Source organism: Staurois parvus, unplaced genomic scaffold, assembly GCF_062004578.1.
Source record: "Staurois parvus isolate SC_StPar_1 unplaced genomic scaffold, SC_StPar_1.0 ptg000274l, whole genome shotgun sequence".
In the NCBI taxonomy this organism is placed as follows: domain Eukaryota; kingdom Metazoa; phylum Chordata; class Amphibia; order Anura; family Ranidae; genus Staurois; species Staurois parvus.
Genome location: NW_028318070.1, coordinates 1256853 through 1281765, shown reverse-complemented (window position 1 = coordinate 1281765; position 24913 = coordinate 1256853). Strand labels below are relative to the sequence as shown.

Below are 24913 nucleotides of genomic sequence, written 5' to 3'. Positions count from 1 at the left end.
AGTATCGGTGTTCAATAATGAAATTGGTCTATAGCTAGAACACTGGGAAGGGTCTTTTCCCTCCTTTTGAATGAGTACAACATAGGCCTGAAGAGATTCTCTTCTCCCCTCCATCCCTCCTCCCAGGTCGTTCATATACTTCTTCAGCTTAGGTAACAATATTTCACTATATTTTTTATAGTACTTAACTGTATACTCATCCGGTCCTGGACTTTTTACACCCCCTGTACTTCTTAATGCTACTTTTATTTCATCCTGGGAAATCTCCGCGTCCAAGGCGTTCAATTGTATTTCACTTAACTTTGGTAATCCTGCATTTTTTAAATATATCATCCTTTTTTCGTTAATATCCTTTACATTTTCCTTTGAAGAGCCATGGGGACTGATATTATACAGTTTTCTATAGTATTCCGTGAACACTTTAATAATCTCTTTGGTTGAATAAACCAACTCTCCTTTAGGGTTTTTTATCCTTTCTATATAATTTCTATTTTTCTTTTTATTCAGAGCTCTCATTAAGTATTTTCCTGGTCTGTCGCCCCATCTATATCTTTCATTTAGTACTTTATTATATACCCTTCTCCTCTCTTCGTCCATCAATCTCTCTAATTCATCTTTTTTATCCATTAATTTCTGTCCTATTTCTCTTGTTATTTTCTTCTTTTGTATCTGCTCTAGATCCAGGATGTCTTTTAGGAGCCCACTAACCCTCTCTCTTCTTTCTCTTTTCTTCCTTGCTCCCATCGCAATCAGGATACCTCTAATATATGCCTTGTGGCTTTCCCATACTGTGGCTGTCGATACTTCCTCTGTCTCATTCTCCTTAAAATATAACTTGATCTCTTCCCCAATCTTCTGCACTATGTCCTCATCCATAAGCAGGGCCTCATTTAACCTCCATCCTAAACCTCCCGTCCACCGTCTTCCCCATCCCATTTTCATTGTGATGGGCATGGTCCGAGAATGTACTCATCTCTATTTCTATTTTAACCAATAACTCTATGAGTTGATGATCTATTAAAATATAATCCAACCTCGAATATATCTCATGTGCCTTAGAGAAGAAGGTGTAGTCTCTGTCTCTCATATGCATTATTCTCCAAGTGTCCACCAGTTGGTACTCGTGAATCGCTTTCTTCAAAGCTCTCAGAGACCCACACCCCTCTCTCCGCACAGGGGAGGTTGCATCCTTTTGGGGATCCATACAGAGATTTAAGTCTCCTGCTACTATCAAACGCCCTTTTTTAAAGTCCATCAGTTTTTTCAACAGGCCCTTCAAATAGTTCTCCGGCTTTTTGTTGGGGCAATATATATTGGCTAATGTACACTCGATTCCCTGTAATTTACCTTTCAAAAACAGGAATCTCCCCTCCGGATCAGTTCTTCTATCCTCCAGTTCAAATCTCATGTTCTTTGCCAACCCTATTGCCACTCCTTTTGCTCTTTTAATTGGGGAGTCAGCGTAGTACCATGTTGGATAATATTTAGATTTTAATTTCACATTTGACTTTATCTCAAAATGTGTTTCCTGTAAAAATACCACTGACGTTGCCCTATGGTGTAACTCTTTAAACAACTTAAATCTTTTCCCAGGACAGTTCAACCCGTTCACATTATATGTTATAACCTGTATTTCTTCCATCCTTCTTTAATCTGTCTATCTCTCTTCTACTATACCTCTTCCTATTAGGCCCTTCTATCGTGCAGTATTTTAACCCCACCTCCCCTCCCCCCTCATCCTCCCACCCGACACCCATCTCCCACCCCCCATCCCTCCCCCCCTCTCTTATTTTCCCCTACCCGTTTTTAGGCCTATAAACTGCCTACAAATCATTTGTGGATCTGTTTCCACCTTTGATTTAAAACTTAGGGCGTAAGCTCCGCCCATGGACGGCTCGCCTCTCCTCCGACCCCCCCAAAATCTCCTCTCTCTATCCTCCAGGCTCAAGAAGAATCTTTACTTCCCTCCTTTCACCAGAGCGTTCTAAAGGACCTCGACATCCGGAGGGGAGAGACCAGGGGCGAGAGATGGAAGTGGGGGAAAAAAAAAACAAAAAAAAACCACACAATTTCTACTTAATTCTCCCTCCTTTCCCTCCCCAACCCCAAAGTCTTCCTCCCCCCGACCCGCTGCCAGTCCTCTTTTCTTGAAACATCTATATCTCCTTTATCTTCTTCTTCTTCTTCCCACCCCGCTATCTCCATTCTTTGCAAATCCAGTCTCTCGCAAAAGTCTCTTCGTTCCTCCGGAAATCTCAAATAGGCTGTGACCCCATTTTTCCAGCCAATTAGAGATGCTGAGATACCCCATCTATACTGCACATTCTGTTTCCTCATTTGCTCCAACAGGGGTCTCAGGGATCTCCTTCTCCATAGGGTCTTTACTGTTAAGTCCGCATAAATTTGAATAGTCAAATCTCCATACTTAATTAATGATCTTCCCTTGGTCTTCTTCCAAATCTCATCTTTGACCCCAAATTTTTTGAACTGGACAATTATGTCTCTCGGTCTTTCCTTCTCAGTAGCCTGTTTAAGCATTCCTATTCTAAACACTCCATCTAATTTGATCCCGTTTGTTTCTGGTCTATCTCTTATGGAGTTCAAGATTTTTTTCACTAGTTCATATAGTGTTTCGCCTTTTGCAGTCTCTGGAATTCCTCGTACCCTAAGGTTACACCTTCTTTCTTTGTTTTCTTGGACTTCCATCCTATAGGTCAATTTTTTCTGGGTGTTTTCCAATTGATTTATTTTTTTCCTTAAATTGTCAATGTTTTGGGCCTGGATTTTAACTTTCTCCTCTGTTTCCTCTATTCTTAATAGCAGGTGCCCTAGGTCATTTCGAATAGTTGTCATTTCATGTTTTATCATTTTTTCCAAATTCTGAAACATTTCTATCATCTCCTTCTTATTTGGTGCTTGTAGTTCCCCATCTGATTCTCTTTTGACCGGGCCATCCTCTATTTGTTGGCTGCAGCTGCTATTCATGCCCAATGATAATCTTGGACTATTACCTGAACTAGTGTCCATTTCCCCTTTTGTGTTTGCGCAGTGGGCCCTTTCTGGCGTAATATTTCCATATGATGTGAATTTCTTTATTGTTCCTGTTTGAGACCCTTTGGGCCCTGCTACCTTGGGACCTTTATTCTTCATATCCTCTGTAAATTTCTTTTAATAATTTTTTCTTTCTGTATCCTCAAGATGGGATTATACTTCTCCTTTATAATTGCTGGACTAGGCACACTTGCGATTTTTTATGTTTTATTTTCCTAGGACACCTGGGCTTCCTCTCTTCTTCTCTTCCAATCCCTGGGAATCCTCCCCTCCCCTCTTTCACCACCTGGTCTCCTATGTCACTCAGGGGTCCCCAACACAATAAGCCCCCAGTAGCTCTCACTCACCCTTCCCTTCTCAGGACGGTGGTTCCATGGTTATGCGGAGGGCCATCACTGCTGCTCAGTCCTGGGGGGGGGGGATTCCTCAGGGTTTCCGATGCTGTATTATTTTTCTTTCCCTTTTCTTTCTTCTTTCTTTCTCTCCTTTCTCCCCTTTCCTCTCTCACTCCTTTCCCCCTTAGGATCCGTCCCAGGGAGGCAGGATGGGTTTCCTGGGATTCCTGGGTCCACCAGGCCCAGGCACGGACAGCCAGCCAGGGGGGGTATAGGCAGCAGTGAGCGTCTCCCAGTCACATCGAGGAGGCAGCCGGCTTCCACTTTCATCCGACTCTCCTTCCTCCTGTCAGCCTTCGCAGAGCACTCCTCCTATCAGTGCAAAAGCACACTGATACATAGGGGTTGATTTACTAAAGGCAAATAGACGGTGCACTTTGCAAAGTTGCTCCAGAGCTTAGTAAATGCGGTAAATCTTCACTTTGCAAAGAATACCCAATCACATTCAAGGAAAATGAAAAAAAAAAATGCATTTTTGCTTACACATGATTGAATGATGGAAGTCAGCAGAGCTTCCCCTCATTTACTAAGCTCTGGAGAAACTGCACTTTGCAAAGTGCTCAGTCTATTTGCCTTTGGTAAATCCACTCCATAGTGAGAAGTAGACTGGTAAAAGTTATGTTTTCAACAGGGAATTAAATATCTGTGTGTTTTTGTCACTCTGTGGCTCCTACCAGACGTGGGTGAATGAATGTGGGCCAAGCACCGACATTTGCCATACAGAGGGACACTGAGTCTAGTGTGTCCATCCACAGTGCAATGGAGCTTCCTCCCTGCTGCTGCAACTATCACACAGACAGAGCAGCAGCTGAGGAATTTCTGGCTGGGTGGGCAGAGCCTGACGGGGATTCAGAGACCATAGTTACCCATTAGGTTCACTCCTAATAGACAGCCTCCTAATGGCTATAGAATCTGACCATTGCCTCCTGCCAATCAATCACAAGGAAAGAGGGGACCTAATGGGGAGCTCATCCCTCAGCTTGCCCATCAGGCTCCACCTGCTGTCAGTGTCACTGGTTGCTAGAAGCCTGCCGTAAAGCTGACAGCATCCTTGACAACCAGTGATATGTGAGAAGAGGAGGGGGTAGTGGTGGGAAGTATGCTGCCTGCTACACAGTGCACAGAGACAGGCACTCTGATGGTCTCTGTAGGCCAACTCAGAGTAAACCTCTGACATTAAATATGAACAAAGCATATCCTTCTATAATGTGTACTCAATCCAGTTGTGTAGTGTGTCTCAATCCAAAGCACCAAGTGTTAATTCAGTCTGCAGTCTGGTTCCTCTGCTGTCTACATGAGTAATTTCTGACTGGTTGTGCTGACTTCAAGGGATGAAGGCGAGAGGGGAGGCAGTCTCCAGCACCTAGCCTGTAATTGACAGTCTCAGCTGTGCATGCTTCCATATGAGATTCTGTATATGGGGGGATGTTCCCTCCACCCAGGTCTCAGATTAGCTATCCTTTCTGAGCTATGCAGTATGTGACATCAGATCCCTGTGCTCTGCCTCACAAAAGCTGTGTAAATTCTGGACTTTAAAGTGGTAGTAAGCCACCCCCCCAAAAAAAATCCCCTGCCAGATAATGTCATAATGTGATAGTAAGCATTGCATACTAGCACATTATGAAAGACCTACCTTAGAACAAAGCCCTCCAGCATCGTGTTGTCACCGCCGACAGGGCTTCCATCTTTACTCCGTCTTCCTTCTGGGTTCGCAGGCTCTGGCTGCTTGATTGGCCGAGCCACAATGACGTTGCTCACATGCATAAGTGCAGGAGTCTTGGCCACGGCACAGAGCTATAAAGCAACAACACGGGTATGCAGTTCTTTCAGAGCGCATGCACTGGTGACATCATCTGCTGCAGGAACACTAAGTATCTTGGGGCGGCACAGTGGCTTAGTGGTTAGCACTTCTGCCTGGCAGTACTAGGGTCGTTGGTTCGAATCCCAACCACGGCACCACCTGCCTGGAGTTTGCATGTTCTCCCTGTGCCTGCGTGGGTTTCCTCTGGGTACTCCGGTTTCCTCCAACACTCCAAAGACATGCAGGTAGGTTAATTGGATCCTGTCTAAATTGTCCCTAGTATGTGTATGTATGAATGTGAGTTAGGGACCTTAGATTGTACACCCCTTGAGGGTTAGGGACTGATGTGAATGTACAATATATATGTATAGCGCTGCGTAAATTGTCGGCGCTATATAAGTACCTGAAATAAATAAACAGTGAATGTTTAGGAGATATTCCTTGTAACTACAGGTAGGCTTTATTATAAGCTTTAAGTTTACTTCCACTTTAAATGGATGTAGAGAGGGCTGCAGATAAACAGGTACAATTTATATAGGAGGATTTGTTTCACCTCTGCATAATACCTGGGGCTAGTCACTTCAGTTGGTCTATGTAAGGATTTACAACCACTTTAAAGAAGACGTTAACACTAAAATGTAACTTTTCTCCCCTCAGATCTCCTTATCTCCATTATTCTTGTAGTTTACCTTTTTTTTTTACATGTTCTGGTACGTCCCTCATCCTCCATCATTGCGTAGGCCAGAATGACGTGCTGAGCTCCCATGCATGTCACGTATCCCAGGAGGCATTTGCTCCTATTCATGAAAGGAGCAGAGGCCTAGACCTGGAAAAGACAGCCCCCTTCCTGATGACATCATGGAGGAAGATGGTGGTGCAGTGGTGGAAACAGTGAAAGCAGATCACAGCAGGAGAACACTGGATCCACTAGGTGGGTAGGCAGGCCATGGGGGTTAAAAAAATAAATGGGGGGGAAGTGAACTTCCTTTTTTATTAAAAACACCCAGTTTCCTTATCTGCCAAGTGGGGACAATTATTTTTGAATTTTTACAAAGTGGTTCTATTAAGAACTCCCTGAATCGGTTGCACATTGCAGTAAAACTATGGGAACTGGCGGCAGGACCTAACTGCTAGAGAAATGTGTCTGGTGGGTTATAAAGACAGCTTAATTACTTTTTGGGAAAAGTGCCATGGATTCAGTCCCTACACTGGCAAACAGAAATATAATTAGATTCTCACAAATCCTTAAGGCTTAGTTCACACTAGCTTTGAAAACAGACATTTGAGGGGTGTTTTTAACACTCCTTAAAGGCCTATGGAAATGATACTACGGGCAGCACACAGTGCTGTTCACATTAGCAAAACATGAAGCATTAACGTTACATCACTTCAAAATGGAAGCCTCATGTCAAGTCAGGAGTTGAAGCCTTTCAATGCCTCCCATTCAAGTCTATGGTGATGCGCCTCAAACACCTGGCAGGCATTTTCGAGGACGTTAAAACCACACTACAAATGCCTATAATAAACTCTTATAGGCATTTAACAAGCGTTAATACCATTAAACGCCTCAAAACCGCGCATGGGTGTTTGAGGAGCGTTTTTAATGCTTGTAGCACGCCCATACTAAAGCTCATTAATGCCTGCCTAACACTATAGGGGCATTTTGAAGAGTTAGAAATGTAGTCAAGTGTGAACAAGCCCTAACTGTGCTGCTATTTAGATATACTGCTTATATTTACATTTCTATCCATTTTATTTTGCAGTGAGCGTTTACTATTATATTATTCTATTCAATGTTACACTCCTCATTATAGCATACTATCAGGAAATGTATTCATCCATTCATTCTTGTGTTCCTTGGGCTTATGTTAAAGCGTTATTAAACCCAAAACCAAAAATGTGGGGCAACATTAGTTTTCTTTTTTTTTGGCTTTTTTCCCCTCTATTTTCACCTGGTGATCTGGCCAGTAACACACCTCCTGTATTAGAGTGAGTCCACTCTGCATGAATGAGCACAAAGGGTACCTTTGGACAGCAGCATTCTCAACCCCTGTTTTACACCCTGCTGACCAGTCATCTCCTCTGTTGACCCCTATCCTTTGCCCTGTTGACCCCTTGTATACTGCCCTACTGACTCTTGTATACTCCCCTGCTAACCTCCCATCCTCTGCCTTGCTGACCCCTATCCTGTGCACTACTGAACCCCTATATACTGTCCCACTGATTCTTGTACACTCCCCTGCTGATCTCCCATCCTATGCCCTATATCGTGTTCTACTGACTGCCTGTACACTGCCCTGTTGACTCTTGTACACTCCCCTGCTGACCTCTCATCCTCTGTCCTGCTGACTCCCTGTACACTGCCCTGCTAACACCTGTACACTGCCTTGATAACCTGCTGTAAACTGCCCTACAAACTAATGGCCTCCATCACTCTGCCCTGCTGGCTCCTCTGTACACTGCCCTACTGACTTCTATACACTGCCCTGCTGACCTTGCATCCTCTGCCCCCTGACATTTTTTACTGCACCCCCACATCAGACAGGATAGATCCAGCCCTGGTAGGAGGTAGTCCTTATGAATAGGCGGATGAAGGGGGAATTCTACTTCCCGCATATTTTTCCTTGTGACCCGCTGACATAGATGGAGGGGGTGGAGCTTTTGGATTGCTGATGTTGCCACTAACATGCCTGCTCATGTTTTACTGGTCTTTCTCCAGTGCTGTGTTTCCAGGCATCTGATAGTATTCCATCTCCCGAGGAACGATGGGCTTACCCTGCCTGTGGTCAGGGTAAGACGCTCACTTTGGGAGAGATTAGGCCTCTTTCAAACAAAGGGTCCGATCACGTCTGTCTGTCTTTTATTCAGGAAGACCTGATTGGATGGTCCATTCATCCCTATGGACCAGCCAGTGTAAAAGGGGATCTGTCCCCCTCCATCTAGGTGGATCCAGTCAAAGGGCAGTTTGGTGCAAAAGGACAGCAGAGTCTGGTTACACCCGGTCGCCCATGTCTTCTCTGCAGAAACTGAGCAAATTAGTATTTGCCCCATGTGAAAGGGGCCTTGGTGTGCTTTTTCGCTTCCCAGTTCTCTACTTCCCTATATGTGTTTTATTGTGTGGGTGTATTGCACTCCTAATTGATGAGTTTTATAAGGTTTTTGCTTGCTTATACTATAGAGTCCTTTGTGCTCTTCCTCTTTTTGTTTAACAGTTACCCCTGGAGCACCCATATCTCTGCTTTAAAGACAGCTGCATGGCTTCACTCCCAGAGTTTTAGCTGATCATTGTATAAACACAGGACTACCTCTGCCGTATATTACAGTATATTATCTGTTGTATTGCTCCTATGATTTTTACAGATTTGTTGCAAAAGTAAATATACTGTATATCTCTGGACCAGTGGTTTTAGGCCTTGCACAACCTCCCAAGTTTTCTGTATGTAATAGACACATCACCGCTTTTCTATAAAGGCTCTTCATTGAGCAAGGTTCATGTTCACTCAGCTTAGTAAATAAGGCAAAGCTATATTCACATGCCTAATTGGGCAAGGAAAAAGAAATTGCGATTTTTGGTTGCATTTCATTATATGAGTGAACATGGCTTCACCTTATTTACAAGGCTAAGTGAACAGTCTCTATTTCTTCAGTGAATCAACTCCAAAGTGTTATATATTGAGATGTTATCTGTGATCATTTATTGTTCCCATTTCCATAGCTCTGATTTGCAGGATAACAGGATTAAAGAGTGGAAAGAATTTGAAAGCACGTTTATGAAGAACACAGACCATGAGAAAGGGATGCACGGAGAAGACGATTCTGGCAGAACTGTTCTTCGGGTGGGTTCTCTGCAGCCGCCCAACACACAGTGACCTCTGTCCTGGCCCATCATTCCAGCAGATGTACATTGAGCAACATTTTATTGTAACCTATTGAGGCCACTCAATGACAGCCTAGGCTATAGACAATTAGGAGAGGTACAGCAGCTGACATCCATGTTCATAACCAACATATGCTCTAATATTACTGAAAGCTTCATCTGGCTCATGGTTATTCTTATAGAAGACCTAGTACATCACAGGTAGACAGGTAAACAATCTATAGATATTGCAATTCATTGCTGATTTATAAAATTACACATGACCACTACATAGCTTTTGATGCTTAGAAAAGTCTGTACTTTCAATACATGCCCGTGTTTCCATCATCAAACCCGTCCTAGTCCTTTAATATTATGTCTGAAGTACAACCACTGAGCCATTACGTCACAACTAATCCTCTGATCCAGTAAATGCCAACAGTGCATGCTCCATGAAGATTAGAGCCATGCTTCGAGTAGTGAGGCCTGGATGAGTGAATTTGGCATTATTGTATCTGTAGCACCCCCCCCCCCCCCCCAAGAGGCTGCTAGATTGGGTCAGGTCTCCTCCCCAAGATACACGGACACACCTGAAACTCTGGAAATGGGCTTCATAAAACAGCCCAGGGCTCTGTAAGGGAAGTTGGATTAGACAAATAGGAGTAACATAAATTTAATACAGACAGGATTAGAGCACTCTGAACTACTGGAACAGTCAATGTCAGAGAACAGCACAATAGACAACAGATTGAAATAGAGAGCAACCTGAGGAACATCTTGACCACCCTCATGGGCCATGAGAAAATGTCAAGCATACTCCATGACTCCCACTCCAAATTTCTCAAAATATGGAACCCGGGGTGGTCTTATGCTTTCCCCACTCTACCCCCTTCCAGTCTGGGTATCCTAGTCCACTAGGGGAGGCTCCTGCTCACAGGCACTTTCGCTCTCCTTCATATGACTTTGTCTTTCTCTTCTTTCTTTCTTCCTCTTCTTTTCTCGCTTCTCCTTTCCTTCCTCACCTCCTCATCCTCACTCCCCCCCAATTTTATTAAGCCCTCAAATATACATTGATGCTCCCGGCGTGAGCCGTTGGATGTTCTTGCTCTCTCGTGAGGAAACTTTTTGTGATGGGCTAGTTTGTTTCCTTATTTGTTTTTAACCCTTTTGTTTCTACAATGGTGCAAGGGACCTCATCGTTTTATCTGTACCTTGTCATGGCTACTAAATAAAAACATTATTGTACCAGAAATAGAGTGCAAACTATCTGCAAGATGTAGTCCCTGACTAAGCTAATGGCCAATGGAAAATTAACTATAGTGTGCCAACAATGGGGTCCTTTACTTCTCTTGGTGGAGCACTCTTTCAAGAGTGAGTACTTGTAATCCACAGGGTAAATTAACAGTACAGACTCCTCTTGGCAAAGGTAAATAGCTGCAAACAGCAACCGATTAGACACTCAATATTGGCCAATAGACCTCTCACAACACAGAAACGCCGATGGTGTCTCTGTGAGCACAGGCAATTCCATGGATGTGATAAATGTAGATTCAAGCTAGGCCACAGCTCTGGACCTCCCTCTCAAGCCTGCACTCATTGGTAATCCACTTCTTATGGCTCTGCCCCATATTGCTGTGCCACAAAAGCTCCTATGCATTTTGGTTCCTAACACAGCAAATGTGTTCACAACAGCAGCCTTGTGGTCCCCTGCAACACCGGATTAGTATCACAACGCAAAGCAGCCTTATGTGCAGCTCTCTCTCTTTCTGTCTGAGCATGACATCACATAGTCTTCTCACAGCAGCTTCTTCCTGAGCTTTCAGCACACTCTCTGCTCAGTGCAGCACATAGTACAGTCTTGCAGGCTATCTAGCTACTCGGCCCTGTCCCTGAGCTCCCAGCAGATAGCCACAACGAGCCTGCCCCCAGCTTCTCCAAGGCTGTCCCCTTCATTCCATTCCCAGCCACAACAGCCAGCAAGAATCACCTGTTGCCAGGGATGGGCATCCTTCCTAGTCCTAGGGCATCCAAGTCCTTTTGTGCATTCCCCTGCACTCTGTCACTGACAGGGAGGGAGAATGAACCACGGGACTAGGGGGAATATTCTGCCAGGCAGCCTAAAGGGCCACCAACCAGTGCTACATATACATTCCTTTAGTAGCTTTAGGGTGGTAAGTGGAATACAACAATAGGAACACCGATGTTAATGTAGAGGATTAACATGTTTAGCTAGGAATCTGACTATGTGACTGCAAGGCTGCATACTAGTTTGACACAGTGAGGGGATAAGTCAGCTTGTGTCTGTCTGGTACCCAGTGTCAGGTCTAGGGTTCAGAAGATGGTTGCGTCCAAAGAAGAATATTAACCTCTCCTCATCTAGGTAACTGGCATCCATATAAGGGACATTCTCATCAAATGCCTTAGGCCTGTTTCACATGGGCGTCAGCTTGGATAAGAGCAGTGTGAACAGCAAGCTTTTGCAAAGCTTCTGGCAAGCCCCGAGTGGCTTTCTCCTTTTAGCGGAACTCAGTTCCTGTTTGGCAATGTTATACACAGAATTAATTGTAAACTGATTGTCACTTTAAAAAAACTGCTAGCAGGCTTTCAACAAGCTTCAAGTAAGGCTGATGCCTGCTATCAGCTTGTTTAAAGTGGCACTTCCATTAGAATCTGCGTTTTAAACTTTTACAAACTGGAGCTGAATGGTACTTTAAAAGCTTAAACAAAGCTTGCTGAAAGCTCTGTAAATGCTTTGTAAAAGGTTGCTGTTCGCACTGCTCTTATACAAGCCCGTATGAAACAAGCCTAAGACAGCTTCAGTAATGGCTTCAAATGAATCCTCCTTTTTTTTATAAGGGTATGTGTTGTTTTATTCCTTGAAAGTTTCAGTTATGAAATTGTAACCCAAAAATAAATCCATTGAGTAAAAACTTATCCTGATGAATGCTCGAAAGAGCAGGGCCCTCGAACCCCTCGTGTATTGTATTGTTACTGTTTTGTCTCATGTTCTGTCCCCCTTGCTACTGTACAGCGCTGAGCATACCCTTTGGTGCTATATAAACACTGTATAATAATAATAATGAATGGCAGGAGGAAACTCTGGATGATCTCAATGAAGAATTCCTCCAGCTGGTCACTCAGGCTTTACAAAACAAGAAAGAGAGGAAGGAGCTGACCGACAAACTGCAGTCTGCAAAAGATTCATCTGTGGTAAGCCATCACTTCCACCTTTTAAGGATGATATGGACTGACAGGTTACAGGCTGATGCTGGGGATCTGCTATGTGTTAAGCTGGTTATAACTAAAAATTAATGAATGATCCTGTGTGCATGCACAGTCCATCCAACTCTTTTGGACCAACTTCTTTTCCAAATGTATACATTCTCAATGTGAGAACACTCCTGTTTAGTGATTGGGTGAATTAGACAGTATGGAATTTCAGTGTGCTCAACAACTAGTTTGTCATCCAGAAAAGACGTTCTTGTCTAGTACAGTGTGTAAGAAGTTCTCAGCATAAACCTTTGTTCCAAAAAGCCGACAATTAAAAAAAATAAAAATGTGCTTTGAGAAACAATGTATTATGGATCATTAAATGGTCTGTCTCTGTATAGTTGTCTATATATTTACTAGAGTACAAAAGGGTATTATCCTTATCTAAATAGGATCTTCAAATGGAAAAATGTCAATTTGGTTTCTGTAGATTGAAGTTCCCATGAGAACATGTTTTAATTGCTGAGATTTATTTGCCAGCAAAGACAGACATGTGTTACCCAAAGTCCAGGTAACTATGGGGCAAACACTGTTTTACATTCATCTGTTCTATATGCAGTCATCTATATTATATTGTAAAGCGCTGAGCAAACTGTTGGCGCTATATAAATCCTGTATAAGAATAATATAATACAGAGATAAGTGCATCTCTAGCCAACTTTTTCTATTTTATTTTTGGATAGAGCTGGGAAAGGCTAGAACCCCGATCAGTGTTTTATTGCTGCCTGTTTACCTGTTAGGTGATTAGCCTGTTCTATTGTTTTACCATTGTTACCAGTACAGAGAGTGACTCTTGGTCTGATGGCAGCTAAGAAGGGATTTCTTAGAAGAGCACCTAGATCTCTAGTGTTGGATAGGATATTTGCATAGTCCAGGACAGGGCTTTTTTCAGTGAGAATGCAGTTCCGGCACCTCCAGCACTGAGTAATCATAATGGCAAGAGCTGTGTTTATTGCTGCTGGGGGATTTATTGTTGCTGGTGGGGCAGGGGACAATGGTTGCTGGGTGGATGTATTGTTGCTGGAGAGTATTTTGTTATGAGGACCTATTGTTGCCGGGGAAACTATTGTTACTTGGGGAGAGGGGTTGGTATCTTGGGGATCTATTCTTTCTGGGCGGTCTAATGTTGCTGGGGGGGTGGTCTATTGTTGCTTGGGAGATCTATTGTTGTGTGGGGGGGTCTATTGTTGCACGATGCTCTATTGTCGCACGATGCTCTATTGTTGCTTGGGAGATCTATTGTTGTAGGGAGGGGGTCTATTATTGCTGGCTCCATTGGATCTATTTTACTTTTTTTTTTTTTTCTTCACTACTAAATTTCATATAAATTACTTCGCACAAAATGATACTTGGTTCTGTATTTTATAAAAGGGGAGGCACTGGTAGGTGCGTAGGGGATGGCACTAAGGCAGAATACCTGGAGGTGGGTAGGAGGCAAGAAGACAAGTGGTGACTTGGAAGGCGGGAGTACCTGCACCTATTCTCTGAGCAAAAAAAGCCCTGGACCTGGAAGTGTGAATACTTTTCTGTAACTTATGAGCTGTATATGACTGCATACTTGGCGAGGGTTACACTTCTCTGCAGCCCCTTAAAAATGGTACCTTAGAGAGAGATGTCCAGAGGAGATTATGTAATTGTCTTTTGAGGTACACCAATAAATAAAACAACTCAAGTCAACAGACTGCATTAGCAATTGTTTATTGAATGATTACACTCTACAATGAAATTGCATTATTGTTGGTCTTATTGTACCAAATGATGCTATGGTCTGTTTGAGATCCCATTGGATACACCAGCATTTGTTGTTGGATGCACCAATACTTATTGGTGACTGTTTTGTTTTTGTTATGGGGTCTCCAATGTTCGGGGAAACTGGGGAGGGTTGGGGGAGGGGAAAGGAGTTCTTTGTATGTTTTTATGTATGTTAAAAAAAGCTTTCAATAAAAAATATCTGATTTAAAAAAAAAAAGAAGGAATTTCTTCTTCTTAGGAAAGATGTCCTCTGACTTCCTGTTGTGTTTCTGGAATAGGGAAATCTCAACAGAATACAACCGAAAAAGAAACTGACAGAAGCATTATCCATTCTCTTCTATAAAACTAAAGAAAAGTTTTTGCTAGATATACACTTTACCTACAGTGGGAGTATTCCAGTATTCTCCAAAATGAAACACTAATATTAGTCCAAGTAAAAAAAAAACACAATAGAAAATGAGAGTAAATCTTTTCTAAGAAGAAATCCCTTTTTACCACCTTGGCTTCCTGGGCATAAGTCATATCTACTTTGTACATGGCCCCCTTTGTCCATGTGCATGAAACCAAATAGTGTAATATTTCATATGAGCGGTAAAACACAGGGGGGCAGCAACAGTGGAATTAAACCAACAAAGAGTCAGGAGGGCCAGGCTTATCACTTTCTGCACGATTCATCTATGTGGGTTGTTCTTTCTTTTTCTTTTGTTTCTTTGCGGGGCTGCACCAGATTTTGCATTCTCCAGCTTTAGTAAATCACCCCCTTTATGTCTGCAACCAGGTCTAATGTGTTTATTATTGTATAGTAACCATTGCTTTGTGTATTTATGTTGCATGGTCTCACCCCAGGCTCAGTGGAAATTAATGAACACTGATTTGTCTAATAGTTGCCCAGGCTATCAGAGAAGACGCAGGTGGGAGTCATGCTTGAGATAAAGAGACGCTGCACAGAGGAGAAGATCCGCTCAGCAGAATGTGGCCTGCTTTATCTACAGCAACCAAACACCAGATCCTCACCTTCACCTGGTTCATGTGAAGACCAGAAGCCTGAACACCTCCAAACCTGATAAAGAGAAGGTGGCCGGCCATGGCTTTGCTGTGATGTATATGAGCAGACCTGAAGAGACTTGTGTGTTTAATGGCACCTCAGTCTTTTCAAGTATGTACATATACAATACAACCTCTGTATATAGCAGTGTGTGTTGTGTAGATTATGGCCACGTGGGCCACATGGAACCAGAACTGTCCACACTTTGATGTATAAAGATTTACTCTGAGCCAGAAGGTTTTCAATGTCTTCTTTCCCATCATAAATAAAAAGGGGGTTGTTTCTGATTTAAGGACTGTGCTATCAAGACATATACAGACAGCTGTACAGAAGATATAAAGAAATGAATGTCAAATTCCTGCAGCTAAATACAAATTAAATAAGTATGCAGCAACTGTTTTACCTGCTAAATGGTTTGTAAGTCTGTTCAGCTTTTCCTGCGCTTGGTGGACAGGAAATGTGTATCATAATAATGGTGATCACTATCCAAGGCTCAGACTGGAGGTGGAGAGGTGACACAAGAAGCTGCAATGCTGAACTAGAAATCTGGGTTTCACTTGCCTGACTGTGCAGTGTGGTAGAGGTGTGTGATTCACAGCAGTTGTAAAACAGTTCACATCATCATATTTAATTGTGTATTTTAGCTGGTTGCCGAAAGTTTTGCCTTGGCAATGAACATTTTTGCTTTCTCCTGTAGTTCATGCTAGAGATGTGCATGACAGAAAAGTTATTTTCATTTTGTTTCACATCCGCTCGTTAAGGTAATCATTTTGTATCATATTTGTTAGCTTAGAATGAATCATTTTCAGAACTGGTTTTGTATATTTGGGTTTGTTTTGTATATTTGTTATTTTCAAATTGATTCTCAGTGTAAAATTTAAATTTCCGATTTCAAAATTCAAATTTCCAACTTCAAAATTCGAATTTTAGAAGATGACTATATTTGTTCTATTTTATTCTATTCTAATCTATTCAATTTTTTTCAGTTCTATTCTTTTCTGTTATTTTATATTCTGTTCTCTTCGTTTCTTAGCACAGTGGCTTAATGGTTAGCACTTCTGCCTGGCAGCACTAGCGTCATTGTTTCGAATCCCATCCAGGGCACCACCTGCCTGGAGTTTGCATGTTTGTCCTGTGCCTGAATGGGTTTCCTCCGGGTACTCTGGTTTCCTCCCACACTCCCAACACATTCTGGTAGGTTAATTGGATCCTGATGAAAATTGTCCCTAGTATGTGCATGTATGAATGTAAGGTAGGGACTTTAGGTTGTACACCCCTTGAGGGATAAGGACTGATGTGAATGTACAATATATATGTAAAGTGCTGCATAAATTGACAGCGCTATATAAGTACCTGAAATAAAATTAAATAAATGTTCTTTTCTTTTCTGTTCAATTCCAGTCCTTTGTTTTCTATTCCATTTTGTTTTATTTTATTCTCTTCTTTTCTGTTCTGTTATATTCCTTATTTTCTATTCTGTTCTGTTCAATACTATTCTATTCTGATTTATTCTACTCTACTTTATTATATTCTGTTTTATTCTATTCTGTTCTATAAAACACACTAAGTAGAAATCTTCATCTTATTTCATTTTTATACCTTAGTGCAGTGTCAAACTGACAGCACTCCAGCTGTTGCGAATCTAATATGCTTCCATTTGGAATTCAAATTAATTTTCTAATTTGAATTTAAATTCATTTTCGAATTCAAATTCAAAATATTTGTTTTGTTATCATTTCAGATTCATTGAAACTTGTGATTCGGAAATTCGGATACACCTGAATCTAAAAATATCAATATCATAAATTTTGTCTGAACTTCGATTCGTAACTAAACGAATTGCACATATCCAGTTCCTATGAAAACAAGCCACTGTCCAAAGACATGAAAGCAAAGGATTAAGAAAAATGAAGAGAATGTCTTGGATCATATTGGAACAGGGGCGGACTGACCATTTGGAAACTCGGGCACTGCCGAGGGCCCAGGGTCAGTAGGGGGCCCCATGAGATGCCCCTGGTACCTTTTTCATAGGCTTTTTTTAGTTTGGGCAAGGGCACAGGGGCCCCATGATCCCCTATTGCCCGGAGGCCCCATGAGTTGTCAGTCCGCCCCTGTACTGGAATAGTAAATTAACAAGACTCAGGGTGCATTCACACTAACACTTTGAATCTGACCCAGGCATGGTTCAGTCCCTTGGACCAGTTCCATTGTGTGCTGTGAGTGCTCCAAGCCACACCCAGGAAGTGTACCATGCCTAAGACCACTTGAAAAAGGTGGTCATTGGTGTGGTTTTGTGATCCAGTATGGTTTGTTCAGTGTGAATGAAATCAGTGCCAGAGCACAGTTCCCTCCATAGAAGACTGTGTTGTGAAACAGGCAGTGCTGGTCTGGTTAGCAGGGGAGTGTGTCCAGGAAGGCTTCCCTACTAGTCAGTGTGAGTGCAGACCAGCGGGGGGGGGGACCAAACTCAGGCTGGGTTCAGTTTAGCCAGCCCTAGACAAAAACTATCCTGCTTGCCAGGCATGTCTGGTGAATCTGGCATGTCTGGTGAATCTGGCATGTCTGGTGAACCTGGCTCACCTCTCAATGCCCCAGTTGACTTATCCCTTTCACAACATAACAAACAGTGCAACATGATGAATGTTTCCTGGAATTGGATGTGTGCTCTGTAAGTCACCAGATAAGAGAGGCACGCACATGCTCAGTTCAGCTCCCACTTAAAGTGATATTCAACCCAAAAGCAGACATTTATTGATTTATTGCCTTTTGATTTATTATATTGCAGCTTACCAATTCTCAGATGTGATGGCAGCATTTGTTTTCTTTTTTTAGACTTTCTTTCTTCTTACTGGCCAGATCACAAGAATAAGTAACCAGTCAGTCTGTTATTCTTCAAAAGAACAAACTCTCTTGCAGATGTATAATTTACCTGGTGATGAGACAAACCATTTAACACTGTCAGGGGTGCTTACAATGATCAGTTTTTATTTATTCCCAAAAGGGAAAAAAAGACTGTTTACTGTAACCGATTATGAAGTATTAGCTGGAGTTTGGCTTCATTTTGTTGTATTTAAAGCAGTATTAAACTCAAAACCAAAAAATTATATATATTGCAGCTTGCCAATCAGTTGTGGTGGCTGCATTAGTTTTCTTTCATTATTATTTTTTTTAGGACATTTTTCCCCCTGTTTTCACCTGGTGATCGGGCCAGTAACTAACCTCCTGTACTAGTGAGACACCACTCTGGATGAAGGCGTACAGGGGGCACAACGGTCCACAGAATTGTCAGTCTGGGGGGAGGGGATTGTTAGATGGATTAGCAGATTTAAACACACCAACACATTGAAGTCAAACTTCAGCTCACACTTTTATAATCCTTTACAGCAAAATGTTTTTTTTCCCTTTTTAGAATAAAGGTTTTACATAAATAAAAGCTGTTCATTGTAAGCGTCCTGCTGGTGTTAAATGGTTTCTGGAAAGAGAGCTTGACCTTTTGAAAAACAGGTGAAGGTGAAATAGAAGAAAGAAAGCCTTAAAAAAAAAAGAAACCCAATGCAGCCATCACATCTAAGGATTGGTAAACTGCAATATCATAAATGTTGCTTCTGGGTTTAATACTGTTTTAAATCTACTAGTACATCTAACTCTCCCCTGCCCCCACCCCAGACTAACACTGTGCTCCCTTATCCAGAGTGGGGGCACTCTAATACAGGAGGTGTGTTACTGTCCAGATCACCAGGTTTTTCACAGGGGAAAAAGGCTAAAAAAAAAATAATAAAACTAATGCAGCCACATCTGACTGGTAAGCTGCAATATATTACATTTCTGGTGTTAGATTTGATACTGATTTAAACTCAAAGACCTGGTCATGTGTACAATCAACCCTCATATGGAGGAAACACACTGAAAACTTGTTCAGACAGGTCAAATAATGGTTGGTTTTATTGGTTTATATTGTTTTCACAAAAACAGATTGGGAAACGTGAATAAATGATTTATGTATTGAATTGAAGTTTGTGAAACTTTGTAACATTGATTTGACTGTAAAATGATTGTTAACTTTGTGTAGGAAAGGTTTGTTGTTTTCCTTATCGGAGTTAAAGAGCAACTAAAGACACAACATTTTGTTTTCGTTTTGGATGGGGTGGAGAGCGATTAGAACCCCTGCTAGGTTTTTGTTGCTGTCTGTGCTCCCATTAGGGATATTCCCCCTCGCAATTTGTCCTGTTTATCATTATTATTGAAAGGGAAAGTCAAACAAAATCCCAAATTTTGGGTTGTCCCCAGAAAAGTAATAGAGGGGAAATATTCCAATGGGGACACTAGTTCTGGTGACCTGGGACACCCCAAGGCATTCCCTTAAAGTGTTACTAAACCCCTGACCCTGTATTCACTATATCTGCTCTCCCCGGACCCCACATTCACTATATCTGCTCTCCCCGCACCCCGCATTCACTATATCTGCTCTCCCCGGACCCTGCATTCACTATCTGCTCTCCCCGGACCCTGCATTCACTATATCTGGTCTCCCCGGACCCTGCATTCACTACATCCGCTCTCCCCGGACCCTGCATTCACTATATCCGCTCTCCCCGGACCCTGCATTCACTATATCCGCTGTCCCCGGACCCCGCATTCACTATATCTGGTCTCCCAGGACCCCACATTCACTATATCTGGTCTCCCCGAACCCTGCATTCACTATATCCGGTCTCCCCGGATGCTGCATTCACTATATCTGGTCTCCCCGGACCCCGCATTCACTATATCCGCTCTCCCCGGACCCCGCATTCACTATATCTACTCTCCCAGGACCCTGAATTCACTATATCCACTCTCCCACAGTACACAGAACATGGAAATGCAATTGTTTTAGTAAATTGAAACAGCTAAATACCTTTTCTCATCAGCAGTATTTATCAGTCTTGTGACTTCTATCAGTGTCCAGCAGAGCACTGGTTAAAGATTGTAGGAGGAGTTTTCATTCTGCTCTAGGAGGAAGCAGAACCCCTGATTTATGTCTGGACAGTGCTGATTGGCACTGTGCTGATCACATGCACCCTCCCAAAGAAAAGTAAAACCTCTCTAGCAATACACACTAAGCTGAGCATGTGCAGAATAACTCCACACGATATGTCTTATTAGGAGATAAGAGGGAGAAACTGGAAGAAGGGAAGGATCAGAGAAGCCAGGATCAAACAGCATCTTTACACATTGTGGATTAACCACTAACCTAAGTGGTTATTAAGCATGCTATACTGCATATACAGACTTATTTTACTGTTGTGGGTTTAGTCGTACTTTAATTTTCAGGGATTTCCTCTCACTTCCTGTTTGTCTGGCTATGGGACAGGAAGTGAAGGGAAATCTCGACAATGGGACACAGATGACAAAAAAAAAGACAGAGGTAACTCGATCCAAAATAGAAATAACGTTTTGCATTTAGTTCTACTTAAGTTCTGGCTTAGTGCATTAGAGATACTGTTAATAATTTTAAAATATTGTTAAATAAGTAAACAGGTGCAAACAAAATACTCACAGAAAAAAGGAAAAGAGACCATAGTGCAACAGAAAAAGGGTTTAAGGGTAAGTCCTGGGTTCTGTGCATTCTGGCAAAGGCCAATCAATGTACTTCAGATGGATCAGTGTTGTCTCTCATGAAAAAAATGTTGCTGATGTTCCTCATTTGATGGTAAAGGAGAACTCCAGACTGCTGATGCAGTCTCCCTGTTGTGCTTCCTGAGGAGGGGTTGGTCAAAAATTATCTAACCAATGAAGAGGTTTGTGCAGTGGCCAATGAGAGATTACAGTGTTTATGATCATGCACACTTCTTCAGATACAGTTCTCCACATGTATTAATATGGGGCAGCACAGTGGCTAAGTGGTTAGCACTTTGATTCGAATCACAACCACAGCACTACCTGCATGCAGTTTGCATGTTTTGCCTGTGTGGGTTTCCTCCGGGTTGTCCGGTTTCCTCCTACACTCCAAACACATGCTGGAAGGTTAATTGGCTCCTGTATAAATTGGCCCTAGTATGTGTATGTATGAATGTAAGTTAGGTACCTTAGATTGTACACCCCTTGAGGGTTAGGGACTTATGTGAATGTACTTTATATGTAAAGTGCTGCGAAAATTGATGGTGCTATATAAGTACCTGAAATAAAATAAATGAATATATCTTCAAATACCTACAGCAGGCATGTCCAAAGTCCGGCCCGCGGGCCATTTACGGCCCGGGGGTCGGTTTAATACGGCCCTTCAACAGCCCTCCCTGCTCTGTGTAATGTGGCCCTCCCTTCTATGGCAGACAGTCTTCTGCTTGAGAGCAGAGGGCAGTGCGCATGCCTGTCTGCGGCGCGTTCTCCCTGGTCTGTGTAAATGCGGCTGTCGCACGGCCCTCCCTTCTGTGGCAGACAGTCTTCTGCTTGAGAGCAGTGCGCATGCGTGACTGCGCCGTGCTGGGAGCGACAGAGGGCGGTGACGTCAGGGCCGGGCTTCCAGTGTGAAGTGTGTTTCTCTTCCCCTCCCGGCTGCCGAGCAGAGACTTCAGCTCCAGCTACCTTTTTCACCCTTCACATTAGTGCAGGTAAGTTTTTTTTTAATTTATTTTCAATACATTATGAAAACTCAGCTGTCAGTTGATCTTAATGTTATGAAATGAAAAGTATGTAGTTTGCAATACACTTGGCATAAAATAATTTATTTGCATTTAATTGTAATGGTTCAAAGAATGTTCGGAAAAATGTTCGGCCCTCCACCATGTTCACTTCATCCAATCTGGCCCTCTTTGAAAAAAGTTTGGACACCCCTGACCTACAGGTTACATTCTGGTAACCAGTATATTATTATCCAGCATGGGATTATCTTTTGAATGAATACAAATATGATGGGTATCAGATGTCTATATCACCTAGGAGATGGAATGTGCCTTACCTGCCTCTGTACTTTCTAATATGTTGTGTTTGAGCTTAAAATGCTGCTAATGAATTGATATATGTAAATATGTCCTTATTGTACTGTTATCAGCTCAGGAGTTATGAAATACACTTCAGTTTTGATTCTACGGGTAGAGTCTCTGAATATTCCTGTCTGTCGTGACAGCGTGTATTACAGACATTTATTAAACGTCATGATTGTTATTGTGAATGGTTGATAGTCCAATAGTTTCTCTGGTGGCAGTGTAACAGGTTAACTAAACCCAGTGTCAATTGCTCTCAGTCTGCTGGGGTCCCACCTGCTGGAAAATCTTTGTGCAGGCTTTCAGTGTCATGTATTGGTGACAGCGTGGTGTGAAGTTGGCCAGTTGTTTGTCATATTGGGGAAAAGTGTCTGAGGTCTGACACCATGTTCATTACAGAGGCCTCTTTAAAGCCATGTGTCTTTACAATAGAACTCCAGGAGCCTCATAAAATGTGTGAAGGAGCATCAACGTTTTTTGTTTTTTTTACTATTTGTGTGTCATATCTAAATGTATGATGATTGTAAGCCTAGGTTCACATCTATGCAGGTTGCAGTTGATGCATTTGTTAGCATGTTTTGCAGTGCTTTTTGCATTTTTGAACTTGTGTTTTTTACGCATTTTGCATTTTTTTTGGAGGGGGGTTGCCAATAGGAAAGTGTGACAGTTTTGAGTTAGGGTTGGTGGTAATCATTAGGGTTGGCAGTTACATAGTTAATCTGGGTGAAAAAAAAACACAAGTCCATTTAGTTCAACCAAAAATTATAGAATTTGTTGTATTTGTCTTTTTGTGTGAATGACTGTTTTTTTCTGCTTTCATTATGACACTTTATTCATTCAATCCATAATTGGTGATGGATTGGGTTGTCCGGCATTGGTGATGGGTTGGGGTGTCAGGTTGGCAGGAATGTTAACTTTTTGTAGCTATAAGGAAATTAGATAAAATGCTGTTACATAATTACATAGTAAGTCTGGCTGAAAAAAGACAAACGTCCATCCAGTTCAACCACAGAAAGAAAAAAAAAAAGTTATAATCCTACACCCACAGTTGATCCAGAGGAAGGCAAAAAATACAGCAAAGCATGATCCAATTTGCTCCTGCAGGGGAAAAAAATTCCTTCCTGATCCCCCGAGAGGATCGGATATCCCCCGAGAGGATCGGATATTCCCTGGATCAACTTTACCTATAATTGTTATATTTTGTTGTTGTTTGTTATATATTGTTAGGGTTAAAATACTAACCCTAATCCTAACAATTACCGCTAACCCTAACTATAACTCTAACCCTAAGGGTTAGGGTTTCAGTTAGGGGTAATTGTTAGAGTTCGGGTAAGTGGTAATTGTTGGGGTTAGAGTTGGTGTTACAGTTAGGGGTAATTGTTAGAGTTAGGGTTAGTGGTAATTGTTAGGGATAGAGTTGGGGTCAAAGTTAGGGTTAGTGGTAATTGTTAGGGATAGAGTTGGGGTCAAAGTTAGGGTTAGTGGTAATTGTTAGGGATAGAGTTGGGGTCAGAATTAGGGTTAGTGGTAATTGTTAGGGATAGAGTTGGGGTCAGAGTTAGGGTTAGTGGTAATTGTTAGGGATAGAGTTGGGGTTAGTGGTAATTGTTAGGGATAGAGTTGGGGTCAGAGTTAGGGTTAGTGGTAATTGTTAGGGATAGAGTTGGGGTCAGAGTTAGGGTTAGTGGTAATTGTTAGGGTTACAGTTAGGGATAATTGTTAGAGATAGAGCTGGGGTTAGGGTTAGAGGTAATAGGGATAGAGATGGGGTTAGAGTTAGGGTTAGTCGTAATTGTTAGGGATAGGGTTAGGGTTAGAGGTAATTGTTAGGGATAGAGTTAGGGTTAGAGGTAATTGTTGGGGTTAGGGTTAGAGGTAATTGTTAGGGACAGAGTTAGGGTTAGAGGTAATTGTTAGGGTTAGAGGTAATTGTTAGGGTTAGAGGTAATTGTTAGGGATAGAGTTAGGGTTAGAGGTAATTGTTGGGGTAAGGGTTAGAGGTAATTGTTGGGGTTAGGGTTAGAGGTAATTGTTAGGGATAGAGTTGGGGTTAGAGTTAGGGGTAATTGTTAGAGTTAGGTTTTGTGGTAATTGTCAGGGATAGAGTTAGGGTTAGAGGTAATTGTTGGAGTTTGGGTTACAGTTAGGGGCAATTGTTAGGGATAGAGTTGGGGTGAGTGGTAATTGTTAGGGTTAGAGTTGGGGGTAACTGTTATGGTTAGGGTTGGAGTTAGGGTGAGTGGTAATTGTTAGGGTTGGGGTTAGGGGTAATTGTTAGGGTTAGAGTTACAGTTAGGGGTAATTGTTAGGGTTGGGGTAAGGGGTAATTGTTAGGGTTAGGGGCTCAAAATGTACAGATGTGAACTAGATCCATAGGAAACCATGTTAGATGAACTGTAGTGCGTTTCTGCAAAACACAAAATGCACTTACAAAAAACCACATAGGTGTGAACCAGGCCTAAAATGTCAGTATTTTGCATTGTTGCACCTTGCATATGTTCATGGAAGCAGCACGATATCATACTGGGGAAGGAAGGAGACGCGTCACTTGAGGTACAACAGCCGGTCTGATCTCAGGTGTATAAATCCGAGCAGACACAAGAATTCTGTATAGATCTAACGCTTTCCTGGCACCAATCCCTAGCAACACCTTGGAGACAAACCTTTGTAAAACGAAAGCTGAGCTGGCTGTATGCTGGCCCTTCCATTTGATAATCTATTTACTCAGCAATCAGAGGATGCTTGGTAAACAAGTACTGACCCAGGGACTGCTAATGGATG

At 42.2% G+C, this 24913-nt stretch overlaps 1 protein-coding gene across 1 annotated transcript in view; it reads left to right on the top strand.

Annotated features, from left to right (window-relative positions):
* LOC149459112 (uncharacterized) overlaps positions 1-16565 on the top strand; it is a 243337-nt gene extending 226772 nt beyond the window's left edge. Inside the window, exons 89-91 of the mRNA XM_089681623.1 lie at positions 8963-9083; positions 12194-12313; positions 15010-16565. Of these exons, the coding sequence (XP_089537749.1) occupies positions 8963-9083; positions 12194-12313; positions 15010-15189 (421 nt within the window). The 3' untranslated portion in view covers positions 15190-16565. The remainder of the gene's footprint in view (positions 1-8962; positions 9084-12193; positions 12314-15009) is intronic.
* The last annotated feature ends 8348 nt before the right edge of the window (positions 16566-24913 follow it).